Genomic DNA, 22,010 nt, shown 5'->3' with positions numbered 1-22,010 from the left:
AAGTGCTGTATTGCAAAATCTCAAAGACACCCCATGCAGAGTTCAGCATCACACACGTGGTGGCATGACCTCGTGACTTGCGTAACACTCACTGGTTATTTTTCTGTTCTGTCTCTGAGTTTGGTGAAGTAACACGTTTTCTTCCTCTTTTTTTTTCTTCCTCTTTAGCCTGATCACTGTGATGTTAATTCTCTTTTCGACAGAAACTGAGACATGGCTTCAGCGAATCTCCTGTTCTTTGTGCTGATGTTATCATCTGTACGTGTTGGAAGGTCGAGTGAGAGTAAGTGGACTTTTATTCTGATTTGTTGTGAAACCAGCAAATCTTCACTAAAGTGCTGAACAGAGAGAAGAGTTTAATTCATGCTGACGCTAAAACATCAAAAATAATACAAAAGTCCCTGAGTAATGGTAATAAATAAAAAAAAAATAATAAATCAAAAGACCAGGTGCTAAACACACAAAGTGCTTAAGCTCTATTCAGACTGCATGAGTTTTACATGTAGAGGTGGAGGCGGCTAATGTAATGATTAGTGATTAGTGATGACTGATTAGTCAGAGACACATCCAAGAGGACAAGGGGAACTCTGACCGAGCTACAGAGATCCACAGCTCAGATGGGAGAAGGTGTTCACGGCCTGGACACCCCACACAGCTGGACTTTATGGAAGAGTGGCAAGAAGAAATTACTGAAACAAAATAGTGAGATAAATCTGTATAAAATCCCATGTTGGAGACTCAGCAAACGTGTGGAAAATAGTTGTGTGGTCAGACACTGCTCATTAAACACCATCCTCACTGTGAAGCATGGTGGTGGTAGCATCATGTTGAGAGTTAGCCTTGGCCTCTTGGTTGCTTCTCGATGAATTCCCTCCTTTTGCCCTGTTTGATGGTACATTTCTTGTGCGTTTATCATTTTTTAAATCATGTTTGTTTTTTCTTTTGTTCAACAGGTCTGTTTAAACTGAAATGCCAGCCTGCAGTAGGAGTCATCGGTCAGACCACTCACATCTCCTGCAGTATCGAGCTCTACACAAAGCCTACGCCTGTCGTTATTAACACAGTGACTTTACTTAGGAGTGGAGAGAAAAAACCCTGTTTTGCATTTCAGCCATTTGAGAACATTCAGATCGGAGACTCTCGATTTGAAGTTGAAAACGGGCCATCATTACAGCTTCATAACACCGCATTCTCAGATGAAGGTGAATATTGGTACCTCATCAGGACCAACCTGGGCCAAGATCAAGTACAATTCACAATCAATGTCACAGGTAAGAGAAAAACATCCTCTTGTTCACATTAACCCACTACTACAGAGTCAAACCTGCACCATTATTTCTGTGACTTTGAGATTGTATTTTGTAGCATGTGACTCCGTGATCTTTTAATGAGAACTTTCTTTCTTTTTTTTAGCCAAGTACAGCAACCCGATCATAACCTCCGTGCAGAAAGAGATAGTGAACGATGGAGCTGCTGATCTGTACTGTAGCGCTAACGGTGGATACCCAGCAGGAACCATCCACTGGTTTGATCAAAGCAACACAAACTGGACAAAAAGCGCCACACTGCAAAGCACGCAGGGAAACGATGGTCTCTTCACTCTGTCCAGCAAACTGAGCTTCCAGAAGATCGACTCACTCTGGGCACCTTTCAGGTGCGTCGTCCTCAACAACAGATATGAAGAAGAAGGAGGGACCACATCAACTCTGGAGATAAAGGGTAATTACTGTCTAGTATTACATAAATAAATGACCTAATGTCAGAAACAGTGCTATTTTCACTCACAGCTGATCAGCAAAGTAAAGAAAATCCTTAATTTATCATACTGTTGTTTTTGGTTTTCAGTGTACACAAATGGAACATCAACACACAGTATATTAGCCAGTAATTCTATTCACATTGTCCAAAAAAGTAAATCTCTCTCTCTCTCTCTCTCTCTCTCTCTCTCTCTCTGTCTTTAAGATAACCCGGATAATCCCCCATTCTCCAGCAGCACGGTGAATAACAGCATTGCTGGTGTGGTAGTTATCGGGTCTCTCATCGTCGGGCTCCTGATTGTTCTCTTGTTCAAGCGAAGACGTAATCAGCGTGAGTAATAAGTTCAGTTAAAAAAATGGGAAATAAACCAAAACAAACAAGTGTGCTAAAATCCAAAGCAATCCAACCAACATAATATTTTACAAAATAACAATAACAATAGAGGAAGATGATTAAATGGTCATGAATGATAAATGTGGTATATACTGATCATTAAACACAAACAGACAAAGTCTAAAGATAGTCACAGATTAAGTATATAATAAATAATATATAACTATATAATCAGTGATAATGTATAGAATATATAATTAATTATAATGTATTATATAGTATATTGTCAGTAGTGTGCAAGTAAACAGTTAAACAAGCTTTAAAGAGGTGTAATTAGGGAACTATTAACTGAAAAAGGGAAATGTTAAAATGCTAAAAGCAGCAAAGTTCTGTTCCTTATGTTTGTTTTTTTCTTATCTGCTTTAAAGCTGAATGCCTGTGTGTACGTGTCTGACCCACATCGTCACGGTTAAAGCTAAAGCTTTTACTACAATAATACAAGCACTGAGTTAGAGGGAAAGAGAGATTATGGAGTTTCTAATGTCTGCACATTAGAAATGCGTGTGCACCACATTGACCTTGTTTCCCAGGCAGCCCTGGTTAATGATCAGAGTAATGACCTCGAACACAGGAGTGTTTAAAACCGCTCAGATGGAGCTGGACTGTACGCCGGATGACTGCATGCTATCTGTCTATCTCAGCTACCTGTTACAGGGTTACTCTAAAAATTCACTAGCGATTAGCCTGTAGCATGACTCACTTGTGATAGACACTCCACTTTTTAGTTTTGCTTGAGGCTGTCTCTTTATAAATGTCTTCCTGCTCCATTAAAATCTATGATCACGAGCCGCTGCAGCTCAGTTGCAGAAAGAAAAGGCACAATAGAGAGAGAAACACAGGATTCTGTGAAGGCCGAAGTATTTTTTTATATGTTTGAACCGTGTGAATGCATTGAGAGATTAAAGATTGACAGTCCAAACAAAGAGAAAACTTGAAGGAGATCCAAGAGCAACAAAGTCACCATGAAGTAGCGTGCAAAAGGAACAAGGAATTCGCAACATGAATATAATAATCTCTAATCAGTGTCTAACCCTCAGGCAGAGATCAGGATGTTTTTAAACTCTCTCACTTCTTTTTTAATCTGGATCACATGTTTAGCAGTTTGGTGTGTTTGGTAGAGAGTGAAAGCTGAGGTTCACTTCAACTTGTGGCATTAATATTGGGATTGTTCAAGGTTGCTAGGTTCCTTTTTCAGGTTTCGCAGTGGTGAGAAACAAGCCGTTGTTTGCACAGAAGCTTGTGTTACAGTGATTTTATTACTAGTGAGGCTGCTCTTAGGCACGACGTAAAGTGGTGTAAAACCCCCTTAACCGTGATAAGATCACATTTCTGCCTCCATGGCACAGTGTAGTCTGTTAACGCTAAACTTTGTTTGCTAAGCGACATACCGGGCAAAGATTAGAGTATCCATGGATAGAACAATAGCTGTAGATTGTATAAACGCTTTTATAGTGCATTTATACAGAATTCTGTTATGGAGATGTGCTCACTGGTGTGTGTGTGTGTGTGTGTATCAAAGATTTTATAATGGCTTTGAACTCAGTTCATCCAATCAGATTTTAGAAACAGAATAAAGATAAGAATTCAAGCGGAAATGCAATTCAAAAATGCATAAAAACATAATATCATTATCAGATGTATCAGCGTTAAAGTTTTAGCCATAGCATTTGTAAGATTTTTCATGATTCATAAGGCAACGATTTGATGTTTGATGATACCACTGATATCTGCTACGATGTGATATAATATGATATGATATAAGTTAAGGCGTTTTCACACCCAGTTCGTTTGAGCAAAACTCGGGCTGATATAACATGTATATGTGAACACTTCAAATGATCTCAGACTCCCGGAAAAGGACCCACAAGCGACTACCTCAGGAGGTGGACTGAGTCCGGTTCGTTTGTGGGTCCTTTTGTTGTTCGATTGATTTGTGTGACGTGAACACGAAGACACACCAGTCCGCTTTTTTGCGTTTCGTTATGCCAGGAGTGCCTCGAGGCTTGCCGTTACAGCAGAACGGCACTGCGATGTTGTGTAAAAGTAACGAAGTTACGCTAGAAGTACATGAGCACCTGAGACAAAACGCGACGAAGCGAGGAGTCCACTGAAGTTAAGGATTCCTGTCCCTTCTACGACGATCTAGATGAAATTTTGTGTGCAAGTGTTTGTGCAAATCTGACGAATGTTGTCGAGGGAGGAAGTGTGGACCTAAAAAGTAAAACACTATAAAAAGAATAACAAAGAATAACACTACGCATAATCCAATGTTCCCTTTCTGGTTCACATTAACCGAGTTTGCTTCATTTAAAATAATAAATTAATAGCCTGCAGTCGATACGTTTATGACCAACTAGCTAGTCTAGTAAAATATTTACGCATTAGTTCAAAAAATATGAATTATTTTTACACATCAGTTGTTTGAAAGCAATCGATTTATATTCAGTTGTAATAGATTTATGATTGTTGTATTGATTCATTTTAATCGTTGCCTTTTAAACCAAAGCTTCTGAATTTTCAATTTTCAAAGTCCTTGTGCATGAGGAAATACCACCCATCCTTCCTTAACCTTTGCTCTTAGACAAGAAGAGTGTTCGTTAGAACAATAATGAGATATAGTTGTAATCAGAGAAACAACAGAAGTGATGCAACACTTCATCTACAGTTTGGAAAATATTACGATGAAGGTGATAAAAGCATTCTTTCCACCAAACGAGTCCAGACTTGATCCTGGGTGTGCATTTAAATATTCAGGTCAAAGATTTCCACCCTGAGAGATGTCTAATAATTAAACAAAACTGTGTGCTTTGTTTTTTTGCTTGCAGAGCTAAGAAGAGCATCAGCTATCCCCATTCTGAGTATGTCCACTATTCAGATTTGGTGTTTATGGTGGAAGTGCGGTGCTGGGTTTATTCTGTAGCGTTACTGATCTCAGGGCCGGGACACTAATTTTCCACGGGAAAGCCGTGATCTTTTACTTTACTCTCTGCTGCTGCTTGGTACTGAGTCACTGAATACTTTGTTTGGGAAATAGCTTATGAGAAAATACCAGCATTTCTTCAAAAAACAGATTCTTTTCTTTTTTTCGTCCATGATGTAAATCCTGGACTTTCCAATCGTCAGCATTCTTTGGGAATTTTTCTCAGTCATGGATTTTCTTGTACCCTGATTAGTGATTACACGCTGACAGTCATATCCTTTTTTTATTTTTTCAGGCGCTGTTCCCATGGAGCAAACTTACCCTGAAGAGGAAAAAGGTATTGTTCATGTTCCTAATGTTACACTAATACTAGAACAACAGCACCTCCACACACAGACACACACACACACACACACACACACAGTTCAACCTCAGTAGGTTTTAATTTCTAACAACATTACATTCCACTTTCCACTGAAATTGTACTCCCAAACCGTGGGTTATAAAATATAAATCATAAGGTCCCCGGGTTTCCATGTTTACTATAATGCTAGCTTGTGTGTTAGCATCTTTACTAAAACCCTGTGAGGTCCCACCAACATAATTTCACCTGACACAAAACCTAATCTAAAAAAACGTGGCCTGTAGCTTCTTGTTTTTAAAAAAATCTTATTTAAAAATTAGCACTAAAGAGTTTCTATAAAGTGCAAATAAAACAAACACCAGTCTATGCTAATGAAGCGAATGTATAACATTAGTATTCACTGAATTAGCACTAACTAGCAGAACTGTGTTATTAGCTGTATATAAGCTGATTAGCATGCTAAGTACCACGCTAGCAGCTTGAAAAATTCAGTTAACTAAAATGGACTAAAAAACTAAAAGTGTTTTAGTGTGTTTGCTATAACACTAGTTAGTGTTTCAGTGTGTTTGCTATAGTGCTAGTTAGTGTTTTAGTGTGTTTGCTACAGTGCTAGTTAGTGTTTTAGTGTGTTTGCTATAGTGCTAGTATATTTAGTTATTTCAGTATATTATGTGTGGTGAGTTTCAGAGTGAACACCACATGCCTAAGGGAGGATGTGATCTAATACAGACCAGGGGATTTCCTGAGTTTCACTCTGGTTTATTTATTTTTATATCCAGATATCTCATCACTTATCTGCTTTCAGGTTGTCTAGAGAAAGAAAGTCGAAAGAAAGAAAGTCTAAAGAAAAAAAACCCATAAAACAATATACTCTATTATATGTAATAATATTAGAATGTACATGTCACATAATTATTATTACATATTGTCACATAATGTTATTTTTTACTATCACTATACTAAATGGTGATTAATTTTATTACATTAGAAGATTGTAGAGACTTAAGATCAACTCAAAAGTATATTATTTAATCATTTATATTACACTAAATATAGTAATGTTAGTATTATTAGTAGTATTAATACCTACTAACACTATACTAATAATATACTGTAGTATTAATACAGATACTGTATAATTTAGCAGTATTAGTAACGTTAATATTAATACAAACTAATACTAATACTATAGTAATATTAAATACAGTGTATAATAAACTATAGTAATATTAGTAATATTGATATAAGTAACTATTAATTCTATACTACACTAATATTACATACAGTATAAACTATATAATATACTCTAATAATAAAAATAATAATAATAATAATAATAATAATAATAATAATAATAATAATAGCAACTATTTATATTATACTGAAGTAATGTTACACATTTATACACATAGATACCATCTGTAATATATGTAATAATACAAATATACACACAATATTATTTATTTATCAAGCACTCATTAGTTTATGTGTTAACTCTATTATGTATCATATGTATTGTGGTATTGTGTATTGTATTATTATTATTATTATTATTATTATTATTATTATTGTACGATTATACTGTAGAATATTATTACAGTATAAAATGGTTGTGTGAAGTTTTATCTTATTGTTGTTTGTTTTTCAGGCCTGAATGAACCTGTTTATAAGAAAGCAGCCGAAGCTGAAGAGATCTTCACAGTGTAACGTCTGAATTTTAATTACCCTGTAAACATTTATTCACATGATGGTGACTCTGCTAGTCAGACATGCTGGGCACGGTCATCACGACGCTTGTACTTTCTAGAAAACAGATTCTTTCTCCATTACGGGGTCACTAAATGAGTTAGTGTTCCAGTCACATGACTCTCAGTGTGATGTTAAATGTGAAAATAAAACCCAGGCTGTAGGGACTGTGGAAAGTCCCAGACTGATATGACCTTAAAACAAACCCAAAACCACAGAGAGTCCAAGTCTGAATAGTGAGAAGTGAAAGTTTTTTATTTTCCCCAAATATGCCAGAATTATCTAGCATGTCTGAGTGTGCTGAATTCGCCGAATAACAAAGAATTTATAGAAATAATAATAATAATAATCAAAACATAACATATAATAATAATAATAATAATAATAATAATAACTAATAACTGTTTAATCAGTACATAGATTACCTTATGGTATACTATACTATACTATACTATAATAATAATAATAATAATAATAATAATAATAATAATAATAATAATAATAATAATGATCAAAGAATAAAAAATCTTTTTATATATCAATAATAATTCTTTTTCCGGGACCCATCAGCAGGTTCATTTCATACACTTAGCGTATTTACTAATAAACGCTTTGGTGAATAATAATCATAATAAGGATGTTAAGAGTTAGTGGCTGTGACTCACAGCTCCAAATCTGAGGCTCTGTCCTGATCCTGAGTGCCATGTTCTGCTACACAACTGCTACTCTTTATTTTTCATATTTTTCTACATGGACTTCTAAACAACTTCGGCTAACCTGTAGAAACAGGAGACACCTAAGAACTACGCTTCTCTGCTTAGTTTACAAATGTAAACACACAGCATGACACACTGCTACGATGTAAGTGATAACTGATAACAAGAACTAACTCGTTTTGAAACAAAGCTTCACAACATTAAATGGAACTATAAACAGATAAAATGTACATGTCGTTCTTTAATAAATAAAAAAATTGAAATCATTGACAAAATGCTGTGAAAACTTACATGAGGAATAAAGCATGTCATCATTGATTATTTTCCTATAATAGCATGCCCCAACATGTTTTACTGATGAAGTAATTCAGTGCATTGTGATATAGTAGAGAGAGTCTGCAAAAAATCGGATGCTTATACAAGATTTAGGGTGTAGTAGACTTCACAGACCTCCATTACTTGTTAGCTATGTTAGCTTTGCAAAGTTAAAACAGCAAACTTCAGACAACAAACATGTCTTGGGGTACATTTAGATTAATGGATTTATTTTTCACTGAAGTATCCTAAATCGTCTGTAACCGAATCCCAGGCTCAGGATCAGGGAAGTACCTCCAGCGCTGGTGCATTACACTGCCTTTCTTTGTTTTACATTTGCATTTATAATGTAAAGGTTTATCTCAGCTCTAATCTCTCTGTCTCTCACACACACACACACACAAAGTTTTATCTCAGCCCTAATCACACACACACACATACACAAACACACAAAGTTTCTCTCACACACACCCACACAAACCAAAGCACTATTTAATAGCCCTTAATAACCATAAAAGGTTACACAGCCTAAGTTTAATACCAAACCCAGAACTCAATGCAGAGACAAAGACATTGAGGTCATACAGAACCAAGAGGAGCCCTGAATCAGAACACTACAAATTAGCAAGAGTTGTACTGTGAATAAAGCACTTCAGGTAATGTCAGTAAAATAGTGTACAACAACGCCAGAGACTGAGACCCCTGCTGGACAGGAAAGGTATTACAGTGAGCTGGTGCAATTAGGGCACTTTGTAAAGTGTCTACGTGTGGTGCCTTTCCAATCTGAAATAATGAAAACCTTCTCTGATTGAAGAGCCATTCATTTCATATCACCCTAGGAGGTAGAAGTGTGCAGTGACTTCAAAATGGACCTCAGATGCTCCTCAAGACTCAGTTTGAACCAAATGTGTTTAATTATTTGTGCAAAATATGAACACGTCAGTGTGAGAGAAAACCTCCTGTTCAAACAGGAGCTTTTGGAACATTCCAGAGAAACTTAAATTAATAAAATCATTTAAATCCTGGAGTAAAAACATCCATTTTTATGATTTCATATTTGGGGAAATACCACTTCAAAATTGCAGAATTTTAAAGCAGAAAAATCTTTATAGATAAAGACACTGGGTTGAAAAATATTCACTTTGTGCTTACTTTTCAGTGACTCTTCTGTGACTTTTTTTTCTGCACTTTAATAACACTTAACAGAGTTCATTCAGTAGCAAACCCTAAGCACATTAAACATACGCATGTTTTTTTGTGTATTTCGTGCTCTGTCATTGTTACTTGTGTTTTACTCTTTTTTATATTTGTGTGTGTTTTTGTATTGTTTATTGATTGTACATTGTAAACATGAATAAATATCTACTGAACAGAATTGAGTTGGAGGTCTGTAAAATGTCAAAGTGGATCACACAACCACGTGTCACAGTAACCATAGAAACACTGAGCGTATTTGAACAGTGATCATTTGTTCCAAGACACGAGACAGAACAACATGCAATACTAATGCAGACAAACGCGCAGAACTTCACAACGACACTGCGAAACACACAGGGTTTAAACACACAAAGTAAAGAGAAGAGATAAGCAACAGCTGGAAACAATCAGCTAATGAATACAGGAAACTGTGACCATATAAGGAAATGCAGAACAACCTGGACAGATGGACATGCACAGAGGAAAATAATCATATAATCATGTTATAAGAACAATATAATAATGTTCAGATGAAGTATACTGTGCTATAATTATACTATATTATACTGTACTATACTATACTACATAATAACAACAACCAGATTGTAGAATGTCATTGCGTGTCAAGAAGATAAACCATCCTGTACTGTACTGTACTACACTATACTCTACCACATAATATAATAATAACCAGCTGGTAGTTTAGTGTCTGACTGTTGTATGAGTAGATGAACTATAATATGCTATACTGTACTATACTATACTATACAACATAATATACTAATAACAACCAGATCATCATGTCTCACTGTTTTTATGAGTAGATAAACTATACTATACTATACTCTACTGCATAATATAATAATAAACGGATGGTAGTGTAGTGTCTGTTGTATGAGTAGATGAACTCTACTATACTATACTGTACTATACTGTACTATACCATACCTTACTACAAAATATAATAATAACAACCAGATTGTCGTGTATCACTGCGTCCTACACTATACTATACCACATAATATAATAATTAACGGATGGTAGCATATTGCTTACTGTTTTTATGAGTAGACGAACTATACTATACTATACTATACTATACTATACAACATAATATTCTAATAACAACCAGATCATAGTGTCTCACTGTACTATACTATACTATATTATACTATATTCTACCGTATAATATAATAATAACCAGATAGTAGCATAGTGTCTCACTGTTTTTATGAGTAGATGAACTATACTATACTATACTATACTATACCTTGCTACATAATATAATAATAACAACCAGATTGTAGCGTGTCGTTGCGTGTAAAGAAGATAAACCATCCTGCACTGTACTGTACTACACTGTACTCTACCACATAATATAATAATAAACGGATGGTAGCGTAGTGAGTAGATTAACTATACTATACTATACTATACTATATCATACCATGATACACATATAATAATTACAACCAGATTGTAATGTCCACTCTTTTTATTAATACATGACCTATACTACACCTATACTATACTAATACCTCTACAATACTACACTATACTACACTATACTACACAACATAATACAAAAATAACCAGCTTGTAGCGTGTCAGTGTTTTTATGAGAAGATGAACTGTCCTATATATGAACTGTCCTATATATACTGTAGTATTCAATTCAATTCAATTTTCAATTCAATTTTATTTGTATAGTGCTTTTAACAATGAACATTGTCTCAAAGCAGCTTTACAGAACATAAGAAACAAAAAACATTCAAACAGAAACAAAAACATGCAAACAGTCCTAGATGTTAGACAAAATTATCCCTAGTGAGCAAGCCTGAGGCGGCTGAGGCGACTGTGGCAAGGAAAAACTCCCTTAGATGAGATGAGGAAGAAACCTTGAGAGGAACCAGACTCAAAAGGGAACCATCCTCATCTGGGTGACACTGGAGAGTGTGATATGAACAATGTTCTTTCTGCATTTATGTATAGTCGTTTAGAATTTTATGTTGGAGCAGGTCCATCTCTGGATGCCCCAGGATCCTCATAGGGTTGGCCTCGTCTACTGGAGCTGGCACAATCTCTATGTGCCTCGGGTTGGGTAGAAGAAGGGAAATAAGTGGAAAGGAATTAGTGTAGCTGCTGTTCATAATATTAGCAAGCACTAAATCATAATGTCCAATTAATCAGATGTACTGAAGTACAAGGTTATGGTATGTATTAAGTGTATGCCTGGCTAAAGATACAGTACATGTCTTTAATCTACATTTGAACTGGGAGACTGTGTCTGAGCCACAAACACTGTCAGGAAGTCTATTCCAAATTTTAGGAGCTAAATACGAAAACGCTTTACCCCCTTTTGTAGACTTTGATATTCTGGGAACTACCAGAAGTCCGGAGTTTTGAGATCTTAAGGAGCGTGGTGGATTGTGACGTGTTAGAAGACTGGCTAGATACGTGGGAGCTAAACCATTTAGAGTCTTGTACGTAAGTATTGCTAGTTTATAATCAATTCTAAACTTAACAGGTAGCCAGTGCAGGGATGATAATATTGGGATTATGTGATCATCTTTTCTTGACCTAGTAAGAACTCTGGCGGCTGCATTCTGGAATAACTGTAGCTTGTTTACTGAAGATGCAGAACAACCACCTAGTAATGCGTTACAATAGTCCAGTCTGGAGGTCATGAATGCATGAACTAGCTTTTCTGCATCAGATACAGATAAAATGTTCCTAAGCTTGGCAATGTTTCTAAGGTGGAAGAAGCCTGTTTTTGTAATATTGGAAATATGATTTTCAAAAGACAAGCTGCTGTCTAATATTACGCCCAAGTCTTTCACTGTCGAGCTAGTAGTAATAGAACATCCTTCTAAATGCAAGTTGAATTGTGAGAGCTTTTGTGTACTGGTTTTTGGACCAATAAGTAATATTTCTGTCTTATCAGGACTTAGTAATAGAAAATTATCAGTCATACAATCTTTTATATCTTTATCACACTCAGTTAATCTAGACAATTTATTTATTTCATCTGGTTTTGATGAGATGTATAACTGGGTATCGTTAGCATAACAATGGAAACTAATCCCATGTCTTCTAATGATGTTACCCAAGGGAAGCATGTAAACTGAGAACAGCAGAGGTCCTAAAACTGATCCTTGTGGAACCCCGTATTTAACTGGCATTACACTGGATAGTTCTCCATTTAAATCTACAGAATGGTATCGATCAGACAGGTAGGATCTAAACCATTTTAATGCCTGTCCCTGAATACCTATGTGATTTTGTAAGCGATCTACGAGAATGTTATGATCTATAGTGTCGAATGCAGCACTAAGATCAAGTAAGACTAATATTGAGATGCAGCCTTGGTCCGAAGCTAAAAACAAGTCATTTGTGATTTTTACTAGCGCAGTTTCTGTGCTATGATGGGGCCTGAAACCTGACTTAAATATGCTATACTACGCTATACTACACTACCCTACACCACATTATACTATGCTATACTGCACTATACTATACTATATTATAATTAAGATAATACAATAATAACAACCAGATGGTAGTATCTCACTGTTTTTCAGTAGATGAACTAAACTATACTACACTGTAGTGTACTTTAGTTACTGGCCCAGTTGCAGCTTGGCAGTGCTGGGATTTGAACTCAAGACCTTCTGATACACAAATAAATGCTGAGTGACATTAATTGTTCATTAGAAGGCTGAAAGTTTTCCCAGAATGCTCCAGCATGTGTGAAGAAGTGTGAAATGTTGAGTGTGGGTGCTGCCCTCTAGTGCACATCAGTAACAAATTCAACACATATTTAAAGCAGAACATGAATTCTATGGGGTTCTAAAGTTCCTCACTTCACTGTTGCCAGAACAGCTAGCAGTGTTAACAGTGAGGTCATTAATGTTGGTATTAATAATAACTGTGCTATTCAGTGCTGTACTGTACTATACTATACTATACTATACTATACTGAGCATACATATACTATGGTAGGCTTTGTTATACTGTACTATATATTATTGTAGTTTGTAACATAGTGAAGCAGGGATTTTGTTCCTATCAAAAGGGATTTAGGAATAAAAGAACCCCTAGATATCCTAAAAACTCCCAAGGAACCCTGTTTTCTATAAGTGTAAGTCAGTTCAGACAGAAGTGTGATAGTAAAGGGAACAGCATCTGTAGCACAAGACTGACTCTGGAACAGTGCAGTGTTGAGGTATTTAATAAATACAAGCATGAAATTTAAATTAAACATAAATACTGCATTAAAAAATAAAGAGTGTATTGTAGTGAAGTAAAGTTTGTTGTCTGAAGGCAGGAAACACAGCTGGAACTTATTGCTGTACACATCACAGATCATTAATAATAATAATAATAATAATAATAATAATAATAATAATAAATAATATTTAAAAAATATAACCATTACTATGCTATAGCTTGAGGGTTCTCAAACTGTTTGTAGCCAGTGATCCTTTTAACTGTCAAATAAATTCACCAAAGCCCCTAAGTATGGATTTACTTCATGAACATTATTTAGATTTTTCAAATAATATTTTTAGAGCCATAGAGCTTTCACTTCCTGAATTCTCCACTGTGTGTTTGTGTGTGTGTGTGTGTGTGTGTGTGTGTGTGCGTGTGTGTGCGTGTGAGAGAGAGAGGAAGAGAGAGAGAGAGAGAGACATGGTGTGGGATTTCATTTGTCCATTCCTTTTCCTTTCATTTTCTTTCTTGACTCCAATGCATCAGAGAGACTAAGTGTCTTTGCAGCAGAAGAGATGAAGCTTCTTCCACTACACACACTCGTCCTGCTCAGCGTGTTCCTCCACTCCGGCTCCTGTTCAGGTGTGTGTGTTTATTTCACATTAAGTAATATGTTTTTATAGATTTTATATATTTATATATAAGTATTTGATGCATGTCTGTAGAAAGGTTTTGCACTTTCTTCTAGAAGTTTGTTTTTATTCTTTAGAAGTATTTTATCTCATTAGGAGTTACATGCTATTATTTTTGAAGTATTTAGAAGTCTAAGCAAATGGTTTGTGTCGTCTTTTTGACTGATTAGGAGCAATGAGCAATGCTTCCTCTTTTTGGTTTCTTCAAACGTTTCTGTTGGGCACACATTTCTGCCATTTGTGCAGAAATACTGCTCTGCATCTCCCTGGTTAGCATTGATGTGTGTTCCTGTTGGGGCTTTCAAAAATTAAGAAAAACACAGTTCTGTTTTGTGAGTCAGGTGTACCTGTTCAGGGGAAAGTAGCTACATGATGCTCAGACAATCACTAGATCACATCGTAGACTCATTTGCATATTCAGTGATTCATCACTGGTATATCAAATTACATATTACGGTTGTGACGGGCAAGACACAGTACACAAATGCCCAATTCGACAAATGCCGGTTCAGCTTTCTGACTGCACTGCACCCATTCTGGCAGGCCCTTCCTAGTGAGATCAAAGAGGGGGGAGGCAATCAAGGAAAAATTGGGCACGAATCTTCTGTAGTAACCCGCCAACGCTAGGAAGGCCCGTACGTGTTTTTTGGTGGTTGGTCTAGGATGCTCACGCACTGCCTCAATCTTCTTTTCCTGTGGCATGAGCAGACCCCGGCCAATGCGGTACCCCAGGTACTGGGCCTCTGTTAGCCCCAGGTGACATTTCTTTGGGTTGGCGGTCAGCCCGGACTTCCGGAGCTCCTCCAGGACGTCCCTCAGGTGGTGGATGTGGTCGGACTAGGTGGAGGAATGTATCACCACATCATCCAGGCATGCAACTGTGTAGTGATGGTGGGGTCGCAGGACTATGTCCATCAGACGTTGGAAGGTTGCAGGCGCTCGATGCAGCCCAAAGGGGAGAACCCGGTACTGCCAGTGGCCTCCGGAGGTGGTAAAGGCGGTTTTCGGCTTAGCCTCCGGGCTTAGGGCCACCCACCAGGATCCTGTGGTCAGATCCAGCGGGGAGATGAACTGGGCTCTCCCCAGTCGCTCCACCAGGTCCTCCACCCTTGGGAGGGGATACCCGTCGAATTCTGAGACTTGGTTCAGCTTCCGGAAGTCATTACATAGCTGGATACTCCCATTGGGCTTGGGTACCACCACGATAGGGCTGGACCAGGGACTGGTGGACTCCTCGATTGCACCGTCTCGGAGCATCCAGCTTACTTCTTCCTCGATTGCCTCACGGCGGGCTTCTGGGATGCAGTAGGACCGCTGTCGGACCACAACTCTCGGAGGGGTTTTGATGTCGTGGTGGACCAGATGCATTCAGCTGGAGATTGAGGAGAAGACATCAGCGAACTGGTCCACGAACTTTGTCGAGTTCCTGTGACTGGGCCAGCGTGAACTCCTCTGCTTGGCTGACCAAGGCACGCTCGGACGGATCTGTATGAAGCTGAGCGAATGTAGACACAACAGGGGCAGGATCAGTCCACTTTTTGAGCAGGTTAAGATGGTATACCTGAGTGTCTGCGCGCTTACCTGGTTGTTGTAGGCGGTAATTGAAGGGACCCACCCTCTCGAGGACTGTGTACGGGCCCTGCCACTGGGCCATGAACTTATATGAGGCACTGGGTATGAGGAGCAGGACCTTGTCTCCGGGTCTGAATTCCCGGGGCTGCGTAGGCCAGTCATAGGCCTTCTTTTGCTCACGCTGTGCTGCCTCTAGGTGCTCTTTCATGATAGGGATGACTTGCTCTATGCGCTCCTGCATCTCTTGTACGTAGTCGATGAGAGAGCGGAATGTTCTTCCCATGCCTCCCGAGCCATGTCCAACAGTCCTCGAGGTCGCCACCCGAAGACTAGCTCAAATGGCGTGAAGCCGGTGGACGCTTCGGGGGTCTCCCGGAGGGCAAAGAAGATGTAGGGGAGCAGGAGGTCCCAGTTCCTGCCCTCCTTGCCTACCAGCCTTTGGAGCGTCTTCTTCAGTGTCTGGTTGAATCGCTCTACCAGGCCGTCGGTCTGTGGGTGGTAGACGGACAGGAGCAGGAGCTCACAGGCGATGTTACGAGAGGTGGCCTTCCTAAGGGGGACTGCCTCGGGGTACCGGGTGGCGTAGTCTACGATGACTAGGATGTATTCATGTCCCCGGGCAGACTTCGGCAGCGGCCCTACTAGGTCCATGCCGATGCATTCGAAGGGGACACCTACGATGGGGGGGAATGAGCGGAGTGGGAGCAGGCTTATAGGGGCTTGTTCGCTGGCATTGGGGGCACTGCTGGGAGAAGGCCCGGACTTCTGCGTCCATTCTGGGCCATGTGAACCGGTCTTTCAGCTTTTCCAGTGTATTTCGGGCCCACAGGATCCTCGGGCACGGTGCCCTGGCCTTTTTCCTCCACGTAGCCCGCGATGCCCTGGCTGCAGAGAATCCCAGCCAGTCTCAGCCCAGTAGCAGCGGCACAGGGAGCTCGGGGATAAGGCCGACCAGCAAGGGGCACTTGGTGTCCTGGTAGCTGACTGTCATCTGTGCCGCGGGGACCTCCTGGATGTCTCCATGCACGCAGGTTACTTGGAGGGCGCCCTTAGGCTTGAACACAGAGAGGATGGAGGGGCGCGTCAGCATGACAGTGCTCCCGGAGTCTAGCACAGCTGAAACGGGGTGGCCGTTGACCTTTACATTGATGGTGGGCATGCTTGGCGGGGCCATTGTGTGGAAGGCGCAGCCGGCTAGCCAGGGCTTGACCAAGGGTTGCGGGGCAGCAGGATCGGGCTCGGTTGGCATTGACTCGTCTTGGGGCATCCCATAGGCAGGGCGGCTGGTCCTTTGTCTCCCCTCCCCGGGGTTGGTTGGGTCGGGGCGCCGTACCAGTGGAGGTTGGGGTGGTTCTCGCTGTTCACCCCTGCCGATATCTAGCGTAGCCACCGCTCACTCCAGGGCTTCAATCATCTCTCCGGGTGTCCTCACCCCTCTCAGCTCGATCTCCTTTCGCTCTTCGGGCGGCAGAGCCCTCAGGAACCGGTCCATGGCCAACCGTTCAGTGACCTCGGTGGCCGTCAGGAGTTCTGGTTGTAGCCACCCCTAAGTAATCCTCAGTAGTTTGTCCATCTGGCTTCAAGGTGTGGCTCTGGGCTTGTAGGTCCACCAGTGGAGCTCTGCCGCCACGCTAGTTGGGGAGAGGCCGCAGCGCAGGAGAATCTCCCTTTTGGTGGCAGCGTAATCATCAGCTTCCCCAACAGGAAGGGCGTGATAAGCCAGCTGGGCCTCCCCCGTGAGGAGTGGGGCGAGGGCATGGGCCCAGTCCTCCCGGGGCCAGTTCTCCCACAGCGCAACCCGTTCAAACTTCAAACGTTCGGCCGACATCTTGGTGAGGAGGCGCTGGGCTTCTCGGCAGGGGTCAGGGAGGGGGACAGCTGCAGCCATGCAGGTGGCCTTCTTTAGCTCCAGGAGCTCTTGGGTGGTGGCCTGGAGGCTCTGGGCCAACTCCTGGGTGGCGGCCTGATGTTGCATGCTCACTTGGAGAAACTGCTGGAAGTAGGTGTCCATGCTGCCTTCTGGGTGCTGTGTTGCCTGCATTCTCCACCACTGTGAAGGGCAAGACCTTAAACACGGCACAGAAACGCCCAGAGAACAAGGTTAAGTTGTGAAATAAATGTGCTCTTTATTTACAGTGCAGCAAAGGGGACGTGGTGAGTCTCTTGTATGTGGGGGAAGTGAGGAGTGAAGGCGTGTGGGGGCGGTGTCGGCAGCTCCGTGAGCAGCACGGCGAGCCCTTCGGCAGCGGTGCTCTTTGGAGGCGGCTGGGAGGTAGTGGCGGCTCCGTAGGGGATCAGGAGCTGATCGGTGGCAGACCAGGGGTGTCTTCCTTGCTGACGTCACCTTCTAGAGGGAAAAAAACAGAGAAACACATTAATAGCATTCCCACTGTCACCCAAACTTATACCATCACACGGTATATGAAGAAGAGCGATTTTTCTGAAGACACTTAGAATAGAATAAAGTTTTATTCAAATAATAATAATAATATTAATAATAATAATAATATTAATAATAATAATAAATGTTAGTGATCTATTTCTTATAGAAAGATGTCAATTTTTGTCATGGCATCACACACTAACCTTTTACGTATTTTACAAAATATTATATATTTTCTGTCAGAAACACAGACAAAATGAAGCAGTGATGGTGAGTAGTCCTGAAAGAAATGATTACAGATGGAATAATTCACTTTTATTACTAGTAAATATCACCAGGACGAGAGTTTAAAGAGAAGAACAAAGATGTGTGTTGATGGGACAAACAACGGTGATCAGTGATTGGTTGATGGGAACAACAGTGATCAGTCATTGGCCAGTGGGAACAAAGGTGATCAGTCATTGGTCAGTGGGAACAGTGGTGATTAGTGATTGGTTGATGGGAACAATGGTGATCAGTGATTGGTTGATGGGAACAGTGGTGATTAGTGATTGGTTGATGGGAACAATGGTGATCAGTGATTGGTTGATGGGAACAGTGGTGATCAGTGATTGGTTGATGGGAACAGTGGTGATCAGTGATTGGTTGATGGGAACAGTGGTGATTAGTGATTGGTTGATGGGAACAATGGTGATCAGTGATTGGTCAAGGGGAACATTGGCTTTCACAGTTGCAACTCACTAAGGCTTTACACTCAGCTGGTGATTCGACTCTTAACTCATGTATCCAGCAGTGGTAACGTGTGCTGGAGAACTGTTCCGTGTGTAGGCCAGTCACTAACATCTGCTCAAAAAGCTGACTTTTTATACACAATTTTGCGTTGTCTTTTTGTATTTTATATTTTTGTATTTTATTTTTTTCTGCACTGGAAAATCATCAGACAAGTGTGATCACGTATGCGTGCAGCTTAGAGAGAACCATGTTTAGGAGTCTTTTCATTTCCTTCAGTATTTAGTCGTTTAAAATTTTAAACTCAGGATTGTAAAATCCAAGATGCAGTACACTTTTTAAAGAAAAATCCTTTAACCAGAAAAATGTGCTTTTTTTTTTTTTTAAAGTATTTCTGAGTATTTTACATTTCAGGATTATTCTGCATTTTCTAAAGTAATTTTTTAAGAAACTTTTTTCTTTTAAATTAGATTTTTAGAAGCAGTTTATGACTTTTTATATGGCTTTAGCTGTACTTCACAACTTTTTATGTCCATAAATGTCTTCATAACTGTTTTATAATCAGTGTCTTATGTGTTTTACTCTAAATATGTAGCTATGGGGATGCATAAATAATTTATTCTGTTTACAGAATAACATACATTATGTATTTATATAATATACTTATATAATGTATATATTATTATAATATACAGTATAAGTGTTGTTGTGTGTAGACGGTGATGGCCGGTGTGTACCCCTGTTTGTGCATGTTGGGGGAAACGCCACCTTCAAGTGCACCATCACAAACCCAGATCAAGACAGAGTTTACATGTACAGACAGCGAGATGAGAAGTAAGCTGTGTGTTTTTACTACATAAACAGTAGGAATGATGTAACACACCCCGGAGACCATTACACACTGTAAATGTAATGCTTTTGTTCTTATACATAAAATAAAATATAATAAAAATATGAAATTGTTATTCTCTGACATGATGTTCTATGTCAGTGTCATGTTTTATAGTTTTTATCATTTATTTACACTATAATGTCTCTTACATTTTTATTCTCACAATCCTTCTTGTCTTGGTAAACTGTTCCATTTTCTTTCCTTGTAATCCCACTCCCTACCTCAAGGGGGAAATAGGGAGTGTGGTGGAAGAAAAGTCTCACTTGCCCCTTTTAAAAGGGGCAAGTGAGACTGTTTGTTAAAGGTGCTGGCATGACTTTATGCTATTATAAACCCTATTATGAAGAGCTTTTTTGGTTCTACAGCTCATAGTAAGTTGTATATATTCTATGATTTTTGTATTTGTTACTATTGTGAGTTGTATATTCTTATTTGTGTTTTGTATAATTGTTTAGGGGGTTCACTGTAGGCCTCATTAATCTAACAAGATGGACACTTCCTCTGGACTATGATTTGTATCCAACATCGATCACATTACTTCTTTATTGGACTATGCTTTATGGTTTGGAATACTTCATATTGGATTTCTACTCTACAAATTGATGAACTGTTGGTCTCTTTCACAAACTGTCTTGGACTGATGAGAAATTGACTTTCAAACTTATGGTTGGACTGAAATGCTCAAAGTGATGTTTTGTTGAAATAGTTGATTTTGTATGTTTTGTTCTCCACTCTCAAATTTAAATACACTGCTCTCAGATGTATGGATCTCCCTTATTTATTTATTTATGTATGTATGTATGTGACTAAAATAGATTTGTTACATATAAATGGCGCCTGAACAGGGACCTTTCTGGTAAAAGGAGTATGAGCAAGTGTAATAATTCCCCTGTTGGGGGTGCCACAGTTGAGATCCCTTGTACTTCGACACCTAATGCTGAGAGGGATGCTCTTAGCCATCTCACGGATATGGTGGGCCAGTTAGGTGCACAGATTGGATCAATCAGTCGTCTCCAGGTTGCTTTCAGCAGGCTTAGTAAATGCAAGCATTAACTGCCAGAGCGATTTGCTAGACTACCACACTCGATCACAGATGAGACAAGAACAGTCTATGCCAATGATGGTACCACAAGTGTCAGTACATGTGGGGTCAGAACATGACATGTTTCATGGTGACAGATCTGACAAGTATTGTATTAAAGAGTGGGCTGATAGAACCAAAGCTTGTATAAGAAAGCAGAAATGTCCCAGCAGAATGTAAAGCAGAATCTTGAGCTGATTTATAATATTCTGCTTCAGTATTTCAGTGAGACCTTATCATGCCTACCTCTTGCCGATTTCTATGCTACTCTTCCCAGAGCCAGAGAGAATCCAGTAGACTATTGGACTCGGATCAACAAGGCTGCTGATCTGGCGAATGACGGTCTTCATAGATAAGGAAAGCAGCTGGCTGATATGAGTGAAGAGGTGACACGGATGTTCATCAAGCACTGTCCAGACCCAGGTTTGGGTAGTGTGTTCAGATGTAAACCTATTTATGAGTGGGGAGCTATACACAGACATACACAGCAGAATTGATGACTATCAAAGAGAATACATGGGTCGTGCTGGTGCGTATGTAAAGAACCACACATCAGCGGTGCTTAATAAGGAATGTACTGAGCATGATCACCTCGTCAGCTTACCGCAGTCTGCTGTTCAGGATACATTGAGTTTTCCATTAGTGCCAAGTACATGTAAGCAGCCATAACTCTCAGCAGAGCCCAGTACTGTTCAATGTTGGTCATGTCCTGCTCCAAACCTGCCTGCAGTCCAAACCATGACACAGAATACACAGCAGCCTGAAAGTCAAGTACTCTCACGAATGATGGAGATGTTAGAGCAGCTGATGGATAGAGTTCAGTCACTTGACGTTCCCACTCACAGAGTCAGCTCGATGTTGCAGCGGCGCTATGCCAGAAATGCATGTAGTGTGTGTCATGATAACAAGCACAGCACTGTGATGCACTGCATGACTGCTGAGTTGTGTTTCGAATGCTTCTCACCCAGACATGCAAAACATGAGTGTCCAAAACTTTCCTCTGTCCGGGACGATATCGAGGGAAACTAGTGGACCCGTAT

The 22,010-nt window shown here is 39.8% G+C and overlaps 1 protein-coding gene across 7 annotated transcripts in view; it reads left to right on the top strand.

Moving 5' to 3' along the window:
• zgc:174863 (uncharacterized protein LOC100136852 homolog) overlaps nt 1-22,010 on the top strand; it is a 59,053-nt gene that overhangs the window by 3,357 nt on the left and 33,686 nt on the right. For 4 of the 7 annotated variants that reach the window (XR_008305265.1, XR_008305264.1, XM_053242206.1 and 1 more), the window contains exons 2-4: nt 204-283; nt 954-1,271; nt 1,414-1,719. Coding sequence is in view for 4 of the 7 variants with exons in the window: in XM_053242206.1 (XP_053098181.1) it covers nt 214-283; nt 954-1,271; nt 1,414-1,719 (694 nt within the window). In the remaining 3 variants the exon portion in view is untranslated. Of the gene's footprint in view, nt 1-168; nt 284-953; nt 1,272-1,413; nt 1,720-1,962; nt 2,089-4,976; nt 5,010-5,366; nt 5,409-7,083; nt 9,588-22,010 lie in introns of those variants that run through there. The other 3 variants (XM_034297817.2, XR_008305268.1, XM_053242212.1) reach the window with 3 other exon arrangements.

The sequence above is a fragment of the Pangasianodon hypophthalmus genome, chromosome 2, assembly GCF_027358585.1.
Source record: "Pangasianodon hypophthalmus isolate fPanHyp1 chromosome 2, fPanHyp1.pri, whole genome shotgun sequence".
Classification (NCBI taxonomy): domain Eukaryota; kingdom Metazoa; phylum Chordata; class Actinopteri; order Siluriformes; family Pangasiidae; genus Pangasianodon; species Pangasianodon hypophthalmus.
Note: the sequence above shows the minus strand (reverse complement) of the source record. Positions and strands in the feature narration are given on the sequence as shown.